General features: G+C 35.1%; 1 protein-coding gene across 5 annotated transcripts; it reads left to right on the top strand.

The window, feature by feature from the left end:
• Positions 1 to 4,273: 4,273 nt before the first annotated feature.
• On the top strand, positions 4,274 to 12,026 carry LOC120478627 (uncharacterized). Of its 5 annotated transcripts, none has more exons than XM_089121345.1 (11): positions 5,262 to 5,279; positions 8,834 to 8,968; positions 9,158 to 9,505; positions 10,627 to 10,725; positions 10,825 to 10,869; positions 10,942 to 11,007; positions 11,202 to 11,231; positions 11,395 to 11,457; positions 11,543 to 11,602; positions 11,693 to 11,752; positions 11,867 to 12,026. In XM_089121345.1, exons 2-11 carry the CDS (start codon positions 8,908 to 8,910, stop codon positions 11,926 to 11,928), a joined length of 894 nt encoding a protein of 297 aa, XP_088977471.1. In that variant the 5' UTR covers positions 5,262 to 5,279; positions 8,834 to 8,907; the 3' UTR covers positions 11,929 to 12,026. The 5 variants fall into 5 exon arrangements, with proteins under 5 accessions (XP_039526524.2, XP_088977471.1, XP_088977470.1 ...); XM_089121344.1 differs by lacking the exon at positions 5,262 to 5,279 and adding an exon at positions 7,966 to 8,409; XM_039670590.2 differs by lacking the exons at positions 5,262 to 5,279; positions 8,834 to 8,968; positions 9,158 to 9,505 and adding exons at positions 4,274 to 4,396; positions 4,502 to 4,849.
• The last annotated feature ends 183 nt before the right edge of the window (positions 12,027 to 12,209 follow it).

Here is a 12,209-nt window from a genome sequence, read left to right as displayed (position 1 = left end):
AAGGACAGAAAAATGTGGCTCGACCAACTTAAATTGGGTTACTGTGTATGTGGGAAACCCTGGCATGACCAACCCAAAGCTATCAGAAAAGTAATATTGGTTGGCTTGTATCTGTAGAAGTGGCCATGACCTCTGTCTAAAGTAAACGTTACTTTAATTCATTTTCGGATTTTGGATTCATTTAGGATTTTCGGCTATAGACCATGAGTGTAATTCAATATATATATATATATATAAATATACATAAAGTAAAGAATAGAACAGAACAATGAAATGTGTTGCTAAAATATTAAATAACTGATCAATAACCAATTGACATTCTAACCTAAATTCAAGGTCTTTATAAAATGGAGTCCGATCAAAGTTTAATTGGAATTAAATTACTTTGCCACGCTGAAAGACAACAACATGCAGTAAGCTTTCACTCACTTATCGGAAACTGTCATAGGACCAATTGTGCAGACTTTTTGGATTCATGCACTTAAAGCAACTAAAAACCACTGATTTCTTATCTTTTATTTTTAATGATTCATTTGTAATGACGAATCTGTCCTGTCATGCTTACACCAGATTTTGCACAGAAAGACACCGTTCAGATTGGCGCTTGTGCTGTAAAAGGCATTGATGATATGGTCCTTTTTAAAGTGAGTGAGATGCCCTTTAATTATCACTGGCATACTATAGGTTACTGGTATACTCACTAGTTTTGCAAGAGGACATTTATCTATCTGAGACAATCACATGCTGACTTGTTACAGGATGTGGTGAATATGGAAACCAGCAACTCTAACTGTGACGATAAACTAGTCTACCCTCAGCCCTGAGTTTTTTAAATGACCTCAATATATATATATATATATATATATATATATATCTTTTTTTTTTTCCATTAAAGCTCCAGTTTTTAACTTTTTGGGTTAAAAATTATCCAAAATAAATTGAACATGTATATTTCCAGCCAATGTTCAAAACTCTCTCCTTGCCATAGCTCTCTACATCTGTACACATAAAGAAGGATTTTTGGCTATAGACCATGACTGTGAGAATGCTGGGGGTGGAGACTTGTTGCCTTTTCTCACAGCACTTGATATAATTAAACGGTAACACTTTATAATAACTGCACACTATTAATCATTAGTTAAGCATGAGTAAACAGTTAATTCATCATTTATAAAACATTAATAGACATTAATATGCAGTTTATACATATAGCTATACATGCTTTTTTCTTGATTTATAAGCATATCTATAATGCGTTCAATGATTGTATTTTCATACTTTGTTAATGATCAATTAATAATTTCTAAATGAAGTATAGCATTATTTACAAACCAGTTGTTTAAGAGTTGTCAGTCATTCATAAGATCACTTAGAAAGTGTGAGTAAATGTAGTAAATACAGGTAGTTATAAAGCATTTAGTAGTGGTTAGTTAACTATTTTTGTGAGCTAATCTAAAGTGAGGACTATTCATGCTTTGTAAAGCATTTATAAAGGCGATTTAAAGGCTCATCAATCTTCTAAACAGTAAAAAGTAACAAACACAACGCAGTGATACAGAACATAGAAATATTTAACAGCCTTTAAAAATGCTTTACAAGGCATGAATAGTCCTCACTTTAGATGAGCTCACGAACATAGTTAACTGACCACTACTAAATGCTTTATAACTACCCAAATTAACCCTTAATTACAGCATTAATCAATGTTAATAAAGCATTTATTAACACATTAAGTAACCATCACTATATGTCTGAATAATAAGATGTATGAATGTACATTTAAATAGTGTATTAATCATTTACTTACTCGCTCTAAGTAATCGTATGAACCACTGAAAACTCTTAATTAACTGGTTCATAAAAAATGCAATTCTTCATTTAGAAATGATAAATTGATCATTAATAAAGGATGAAAATACAATTACTAAACAAATTATAGATATGCATTTAAATCAAGAAGAAAGCATTTATAGCTGTATTAATGAACTGCTTAATGCTTTATGAATGATGAATTAATGGTTTACTCATGCTTAACTAATGATTATTAGCGTGTAGTTATTATAAAGTGTTACCAATTAAGGTAATAAATTTGATGGCGGATCCAGAAAGGGTCAAATGACAATTACCAGTCACAACTAGAAATTCACCCGCTGTAAAATGCAAAAGACTTCAGACTGAGAATTTGGTAAAAGAGACTGCAACCGGCCCATGTGAAAACAAAGATAAATATCTGAAGGGCTTTAAATGTAGTCTGACAGCTTTAAATGTAGAATGACAGCTGCATATTCTCCTCAAACATTATGTTAATCCACACTGTGCTGTGTCGAGGTACACCCACGTAAAGTTCATAATTCCACAAATGACTGCAATTGCAGATTTCGAACAGAGATGGCGACAAAAGAAAAACAGCAGACTGCAGCTTTAAACAAGAGTATACCAACAATATCAGTTGAATCACAGCTGAGTGTACAGCTTTATTAGCATTCATATGGTAGTAGGAAATTGTATATGTGGTTAGAAATCCGTAACCAGTTATGCGCAAACTGTTGTGAAGTATATCCGATTAAAAAATCTCGAATAAGAAAAAATGTGGGGCGGGACTTGATTTTGTTTAATTGATTGGATGGTTGTGGTTTGCTATTTGTCGGTCTCATGTGAGTGACAGCTTGTCCAGCCCTCATGCCATCGGAAAAGAGGTGTCAAAAGGCATAAAAACAACTATAATTTTCAAAAGTTGAATGGGCTTTATGCACAGCTGCACTACTTCCTGAACTTCAGCCAGCTCTTTGTTTCCTGTCTGCCATTATTGGCCAAATTGATTAATTCAGGTGTGCTTGACCTCAGTAGTCACAGCAACAATAATCAGATACACCTGAATTAATCAATTTGGCCAATAATGGCAGACAGGAAACAAGGAGCTGGCTTAAGTTCAGGAACTAGTGCAGCTGTGCATAAAGCCAATTGAATTATCGAACTGCAAGATTCATGAGTTATTTATAAAGAAGAACCCCTTCAGATAAAGGCTGAAGGGAAGTTTCTGTCAAACGAATTATTTATATTAAAAGGGCAGCTATAAAAGAATCAAGTGGTTGGCTGGCAGTTCAACCACCCCTAACAAAAGCTTACGAAGAGAAACGTTTACATGAAAACTCATTTTTAAATACTAGTCAACATTTGAAGTGGTTTAAAACCTTTTAAAGTTATACATGAATTTTGAACAATACCCGTTCTTGTCTTAGATTAACTTTGATTCACTTTTTTGATCCACTTCAAATGTTGACTACTGTAGTTGCATTCACTGATGAATGCTGTGTTGCAATGGACTTCTGAAAGGTTGGTAAATGGCCACCCCACCATCTTTTCATGGGTCCCAGTCTCGGTCCGTTTGTTTGGTACGCACCAGGGTTTGGATGGCAGCGTTCTCATTTAATTAAATAAACTGCATGAACAGAGCAATCGAACCTTGCTATATGGTAAATGGACTGCATTTATATAGTGATTTCATAGACCCAATGGCCATCAAAACGCTTTACATTTTGCCTCACATTCACCCATTCATTCCTACACCGACAGCGGTGTCAGCCATGCAAGACGCCATCCAGTTCATCGGGAGCAGCTGGGGTTAGGTGTCATGGACACTTGGTCAAATGTGGGCCACAACTGGGCCAGATGTCATTTGCCATCTGCGAATGAATTAGTAAATCGTGCAAACGATTTGGCCTACTATTTTTCCTGCATTTCATGTGCTAGGCGTAGATTACTAGATTACTCGTAGATTAGACGTAGATTACTCATCATTTTCCATTTCACACTGCTCCTTAGGTATAGAGCTGTCTTTGTCTATAATTACATTCATTGCTAAGCAGTTATCACCCTGTATTTCCATACAGCAAAATTATTTATATCTGTACATTTCTGCAACTGTTTTTATGTTTACTGAGAAAATACAGTATTTAAATTGCTAGTATTTCAGATGCTATCTGGGTTCCCTGGATTTGCAAAAGGAAACGGATTAGTAAATTGTGCACACGATGGAACGAATTAGTAAATAGTACGAACGATTTACTTACTTTTCTTGGATGTCATGTGATGGGCTCCATAGTAATCAATAATTTTGTGCTGATCTGACGTGTTTTACAACCGGAAAAATGGTTATACCAATAATAACAAATAAACACTTCCTTTGCAGCTGCGCTGAGAAATTACACCTATATTGGTGACATACAGCGTGAAAAGCAGTGTGTGCGTGTGGTTATACCAGAAATATCAAGTGACTAGTAGACTTAACAGGTTCTTTGAATTAGTGCTTGGTGACTTCCACAGACATCTTGCTTGACAAATATGGCATACATTTTAAAGATTTGGATATTTTTTACTGTTCTGGTGTCTTCAAATGGTAAGTTATAGATAAAACTATATCTTCAATCTCCATATCTATAGCTTTACCTGTAAGAGATGAAAAGTTTGATCAGTCACAGTTTGATGCTCTTCCACTGTTCAGGTCTGGACCGCTGGAACACAGGATGGACAGAGGTCACCATCATCGCCTCTCTGAAATCTGAAGTCTTTCTCCCATGTCACTTTAATATAAGCCTTGACAGTGAAACAGACACTGTGAAATGGACCAACAACTCCAATGGAGCTCCTCTTCTAAGGATCATGAATAATAGAATTATCTACTTTGATAGGACAGACGGACGAGTGAGTGTTTTTCCCCTTCTGTTCAAAGAAGGAAACTTCTCCATCCTCATCCACGATTTGGAGCCTTCAGATATCGGCCCGTACTTTTGTGAGCGGAGCAGTGAACGCTGGAGAGTGGAAATCCTAGAATCAGAGCCTCCAGTTGAGAGTAAGTTCAGATCCGCATGGGAAAGTTTCAAATTCATTTAGAGGAATCACAAAATAGTGTGAGGATAATAATTTATTCAAGATAAATATTATAATTATTATAACATGGATCATTTTACATTTATATAACATAACATTTCTATTTGTGGCACAGAAACTGTGGAGAACTCTTATCATAACTCCTGGGTTTATTTTTTTGCTGGAGCTGGACTTTTCACTCTTCTTTGTATTGTATTTAATCTCACTGGTGAGCATTATACTTTTCATTCATTATCCAAAGTAAAAATTTTATGAATTACTATTTACTTAGAGAATTGATGAACTGACTCCAATTTATTTATTTGTAAAACAATATGCAGGCTTAAAAAACCGTTGTATGAAATGTATGAGATCATCCAAATCTTGCTCTATTAATGAAGAACACGATGAAGGTAAGTTCAGTAAAAATTATTTGAATGAGATTTTAAGAAGATTGAGATTGTGAAGAAATGATTGATAGATTTATTAATGGCACTTATGCCAGGTGATACTGTGTTTATACAGATAATGATAAAAGATTATATGTAATTTACATTAAATTGCAGTTTCCAAGTACGTTTTCAATTACTGCTAATGTGGTTTGAAAAAAGCTGATAATGCAATGTGAAATTTATGTCGATAGTCTATATCAATGTTGTATTATGATGTCATACTCTTTTGTTTTTCAAGAACATGGTTCTTCAAGTATTGATGGGTTATAATTAAATAGAGGTATGGAATATGGTGCAGGTATGACATCACTTTGTAGGCCAAAACGCGGAAGCGAGTTAGCATTTTAGCACTTCCGGTTCCATCTTTCCGAAGTCAATGTTTTTTTTAAATAAGGGGTTTGTCTAAATGGAATAAATGAAATAAGGTCTGTGGTGAACACATTTAGCTTTGTATTTGTAGAAAACCTGTAGTATTTTCGAATTACCACCTTTCCACCCTCATATCCCCCTTAGACAAAAGATTTATGTATTTTTTGTCTGTAAGAAATCCTCCGATGACGCAAAAATCGTCATTTTGTGTCATCAGAGGATTTTTTGGCCAGAAACTAAAGACTACAGTCAGTAAGTAGGGGCTGTCCCGCATGTTTTCCACCCGCCCATAGAGGGTGGGATCTCATTCACGTAATGTACACATATCAGCCATTTTTTTTGGAAGCTAAGCTAGCAGGCTCTTGTTCTGTGGAGAAAGCTGAAGCCCCGTCCACACTACTGCGTTTTCGTTTAAAAACGGAAAATTAAAACGAATACGAATCCGATTACCGTCCACACCAGTGTTTTATCTGCATATTAGAATTGATCTCCGTCCACATTAAAACGACTGAAAATGCAGATCACTTGACCATTCACCAACACTGGGCATGGCACGTGCCGGTGTAAACAGGAAACATATTGACTATTCCTCAGATTTGGTGAAGGAGAAAGTAAGCTACCCCAAAGATTAGAAATATCGAAGACCAGAGATTTCTTTTCATTGTATGTTTTCTTCCGGGGACGTGTCATGTGATGGGTGGCTTACGAATCAGGGAAGGACACGTCATGACTGATGACACCCAATTGTAGAGCCGAGCATGCCGAGCGAGTCTGCACATCGTTTCTAAAGTCCTCCGTTTTCTTCCGTCCTCACTAAAACGCCCTCAGAAGATTCAAAATGCAAAAAGGAGCTGCAGCATTTCTAAACTTCTACGTTTTAGGTGCAAACGTAGCAAAAGGGTTTTTTTTGCAGTCGCCATTCATTGTTTACATGCACACCTTTTGTTTCAATCTAACTGAATTGATGAATCTGAATGTAGTGTTTACATGAACGCTTACATGAACAAATTATCGGTTGATGTGCTTTTTTAACATTGCTAAGAAAATTCCCGCTCATCCGTGAGAGATACGCAACCAGTGCGTCTCACAGTTGTCGCTCATCAGTAATCATGCCCTCGGCCTCGCACCGCTCTGCACCGGCCATCACTCGTCCTGCTCGCCACAGTAAACATGAAAAATGGCCACTGTAGAACACAAAAGTCGAATCCCGGACATTTTTGGGCAATCTCGAAACACATTTTCAGGCAGACTCATCACGGAGACTCACTAGTAGCCTACTTGTTGTTTAACTACTACACTCTGTTACCGGTAGGTGTGGCCTCCTAGGGCAGCGAAGCAAGTGCATTCTGGGAGTTGTTGTCTTTCATCCACGTAAGCCAAAAATAAAATTTCTGTCTTTCTCAGTCTAGAAAACTACAAATTCAAAAATAATTTCACATTTCTACACATTCATCTTTCCAAAGGTGAAGTATCCCTTTAAGCTCAGTCTGCATTTACAGCATCGTTATGATTGTAATTGTGCTCTTACAAACTAATCTAACTCAAACATTCAGGGAAGATGTTTTATAGATAAAAATGGAAAGAGTTGTCGGAAGCTTAGTGATGGTGACGTTGAATTTGTGGTGTAGTTCGTTTATAGCCTATCTTTAGCTTTTTACTTCTGGCGACTGCATTTAGGCTTCAAAATTCATATAAGTTATGTCCATCTGTGATAATTATCTTGATGGACAAAACAGGCAAATATCATAAACTTTTGTTGATCACTGAGCTTGCTTTTAGCGATAATCCAATATGGGAAAATCCTGCTGGTATATCACAGTATACTCACTACAAAAAACTAGACTACACCACTGCTATTAAGTATATCTCAGGATAGTCAGGATATCTTTGGTCTGAAATGTTAGTTGGCTTACCTAAAAATAAGTTATAATTTTTATAGTAGTGTATAATTAAATGTATAGTTACTAGAATAATTAAATAGTCACTATTCGATTAGTAGTATCTAATAAGCAGTAGGCTATCTAATGAATATCTTACACTAAAGTCAAGTCACCTTTATTTATATAGCTCTTTATAAAATACTGATAGTTTCACAGCATCTTTTCAGTGATAACAGGAAAATGATTCAGTGATGCAGAGTTCATTTCAACTCTACAACAGCTCTAAATGAAAATAGTGCACTGTTCTGCTGAAGTCAGCTCAGTGTTGATTCAGTTCTGCTGTAAAGATTATCAATTATTAAATAAGTTAATTTCATTTCAGCAAGTACTAGTACTGTAAGTAGGCCTAGTTGCACGAAAACCTACATTTTAGGGAATAAATGGTAAAACGGCTTACTATAGAACTTGATTTATGAACTTGTAATATAGTGAAGCATACTATAAAGAAAGGGAACTAAAATTATGATTTAGACAGTGTTAGTTTTAAGGTCATATAGAGGAAACACTTTCACATAGTCATGTTGTGGTTGTTGCAAGAGGATCTTTAATTAAACTAGCTCATGCAGAGGCAATACATGAAAACACCTGCTCTTGTGGCTGGGGCACAATATCCATTTTTGTTTTTACTTTGTTCATTTTAACTTGACAATCTAACTTTATTGTTTAAAATCAAGGAATTATTTTTGTGTTTATAAGCAGGTCTAAATGAAATAATATACAATACCTCTATGTAAATTAAGGCTGAGATTGTAGCAGTTATCCAACAAGATTTCTGTCATAAGGTAAGTATAAGCATATAAGTAACTAGACATCAGTGATGCAGTGATAAAAGGATTTGTGAATGAGTTGAACAAGAATCATCTCTGTTATGCTGCACTCATTAGTTTTGCAATAGCACATCCATCTAACTAAGAAGTTGATCTTGCTTTGCCTTTGCTACAGGATGTGGTAGTAGAAATGGAAACCAGGCAAGTAGCCTGGCGTTTGCAGCCTCAAAACACAAAAAGAAAATCTATCTATCCTCAGCCCTTAATGCCATCAAATCTATTACAAAACACATTTTTCACTGTTTGCACTTTGTTATATCACTTATCTGACAGTAGAAAACGATTACATGCCAGTTACTGCCTAAATGTCAAGTAACTTGAAGTGTGAATTTGCAGCTCTAAACCGCCACATGAAAAGAATCTGTGTGTGAACTTACAGGAAATAACATGTGAAGGACATCAGCCTACACCTTCTCTAACTCTGACTTGGTCTTGCAAACTTTGACATCTTGAATGACATGCATCATGTACATTTCACATCTCTGGATATTTTTTGGTGCTTTGTGTTCACATGGTAGGTTCAAAATGCCAGTATTTATTGTCGAATATGATGTAGCATAGGCTAATATTATGTATTAATGTTATCAATAATGGTACAAAATTCTAAACATTCTTTAGAACAATTTTTGATAGGAATCAACTCTTAAGAGATGTGTGTGATATGATACTGAATCGGTTATATTTTGCTGCCCATCCATTTTAGCTCTGGACCGCTTGAACACAGGATGGACAGAGGTCACCATCAGCGCCTCTCTGAAATCTGAAGTCTTTCTCCCATGTCACTTTAATATAAGCCTTGACAGTGAAACAGACACTGTGACATGGACCAACAACTCCAATGGAGCTCCTCTTCTAAGGATCATAAATAATAGCAGGATCTTCTTTGATAGGACAGACGGACGAGTGAGTGTTTTTCCCCTTCTGTTCAAAGAAGGAAACTTCTCCATCCTTATCCAAAATCTGGAGACTTCAGATATTGGCCCGTATTTTTGTGAGCGGAGCAAGGAACGCTGGAGAGTGGAAATCCTAGAATCAGAGCCTCCAGTTGAGAGTAAGTTCAGTCCTTTGAAATATGTAAGAATGGAGCTTATTGACTGGGGGACGTTGTCTCAATGTAGAACAGTTAATCACGTGTTTTTAATAAAAAACAAACAAACAATATGTTAAAAAAAAAAGAATGTTGCCAGAAAATCACTGGTGGAAACAATATTTCATTACAGGATGGCGTATCGGTGCCTGTATATATATATATATATATATATATATATATATATATAACTTGAAATGTCTTTCATTAAGTGTTATAATGTTAATTTACCAATACACTTGAAACATATTTTTTTACACTAAAACTAAATGATGAGTACCATAAGAGCCACATCCATGCTGAGTTCATTGCAAGCTTGTTCACAAAACATGGCCAACACAAAACACATGCAGGGCAACCCACTTGCACGGACGGAAAAACACAATGTACATCACTGATAACAAAACTAAGGACAAAAATATTTATATAAAATATAAGCACTGTAAAAAATTATATAGTCAGTCAGTCAGTGCAGCTCATGTTTTTATATTACTTATCGAACTAATAACTTTACATAACTTATCGAACTTATTTACGCAATTATATGAGATTCAGCTCGATATTTAAAGTCAGTTTAATATAATTTTGATTACTTTTGATTTCTTGACTTGATCCCTTCTTTAATAATTTGTATTTTTATTCTGTAAAGAATCTTGAATCCTTTTATTGTTTTTCACCATAATCCTGGTAATTTAGTTTTAATTTGCAAAAAACATATTTGACAGCATTTTAATGTAAATTGATATTAGATTTTTACTTTTTACAGTCCTTGTTGGGGGTTTTGGTCACACTTTATTAGGGCCTGAGCACCAATGGTGAGAGGACCCTGTTGGAATTGCTCTGTTTATATATCTTTAATTTACTACTAACGTTGTTATGTACTTATTGTGTTCATATTGAGGTGGGATACAGATAATGTTAGGGACAGGTTTGGTATGGGTCGGTTTATGTGTGGGTTAAGGGGTAAAGGAAGTTTGAAAGGAATTCAACAATGCTTTGATTTTTTTGAATCCCTTTTATTTTGTGTTTCATGAATTTCATACTGTTTGCATTTTGCTAAAATCCTGCTGTAATTGTCCATGTAGGAAGACCTGATGAGTTAAATCCCTGGTTCTACTTTGCTGCTGGAGCTGGATTGTTTATTGTCCTTTTTATTATAATGAGTCTGTTTTCAAAATATTGTGGTGAGTGATGGTTCCTTAAAAAAAGTATAATTCTTGTATCTACACAAACTAATGTTACAATATCAGCTCTGTTTAAAAGTATTCTCTTCTTTTGAACAGCAAGATCATCCAAATCTAATCCTGGTAATGGAGTTCAGAGTGAAGGTGAGCAGAGATGTTCAGTAAATGACATTCTTTGGAGTTTATTGACCTTTATGAAAACCTTTCGACTCTTAGGTAATAACCCACCCGAGGAAACACAGAATACAGAAAGAAGTGAACAGAGAAACACAAGCAACAGGGGTAAGAAACATCACTTAAATGCTCTACTTAAAAGCCAGTGGTCTTCTGCAACACATACACACTTAAAAATCCACATAAGGCATTGCATTATGAGAAAAGGTCTAGCATAATATGGATGCCACTTGGTTGGGACAGAAATATTATACAATACAATACTAAGAATAAACATGTTTGTCTTGATCCTATTTCTGGAGGTCTGAGTCGGGGTTTCACAACAGTTTATGGTATGTGTTTCTCTTCTTTTCACCGTTCACTATAGTGACAAACTTGTGCAAACTGTGAGATTTTACATTAGTCTTCATTTTCAAGTTTGTTTCAAATGAATAATTTTTTTCATTGTGATTTGGGGTAAAATTATATAAATGGATTTTCTTTTTTCATGTCAAGAAAATGATGTACCTGCTCCAAATCGAAGTCCTGCTGTGCGGCAGGGGCAAGATCCTCAGAGAGGTGACTTGTTGATTTATTCATTATTACTTGGTAAATTTAAGATAAAATTATACAAATATAATTAAAAAAATAATTAAAAAAACAGTTTTTAGACCCGTTCCTGATCCACCTGCAAGTCATCCATCAGATGCAAAACCATACTATGGTAAGAAGACAATGTTTGTGTTTGGAAAAACAGATTAGCTGTATATGTGCTAAGAATGGAAATAACCCAAATATCTGTTAAATATTTCAGTCAACCAGGAAGAGCTCTCCATTCCAGGCAATGCTGGCAAAAAACGCAAAAAACAAAAACGTAATTGTTCATTATTCGGTTTAAAATGTCACTTGAATGAAACAATGTGTATTATATGGCACTCTTTTTAAACCAAACTATCTTAATTGTCATTTTCTTGATTTTCTTTGGCAGATTTTCAGTTCAAAAATCCAATATATACGGACACTTCTGTGATTAGAAGTCAGGAGACATAATCCAGTTCCACAGAATCCTCATTTCAGTCTGTTTAATTGTTCATTTCAATCAATGCAAACAGTTCAATATCTCAATAAATGCTGATGTTTAACATTGATTAATGGAAATCTTTCATTTTATTAAAACAATGTTGTGATTTGATGAAAAACTAATGCTTCTAAAATATTATTCTGCTACCTCCCTTGTTTTGCATAATACAGACAGCAGTTGGTGCATTTTAGTTGTTCAGAAAACACATAGGTGAGAATTTTTTTCTGATAAAAAGCCAGGTGATCTTCAC

Source organism: Pimephales promelas, chromosome 16, assembly GCF_988280905.1.
Source record: "Pimephales promelas chromosome 16, fPimPro1.hap1.1, whole genome shotgun sequence".
In the NCBI taxonomy this organism is placed as follows: Eukaryota; Metazoa; Chordata; class Actinopteri; order Cypriniformes; family Leuciscidae; genus Pimephales; species Pimephales promelas.
This window is presented reverse-complemented; position numbering and strand designations above follow the sequence as displayed.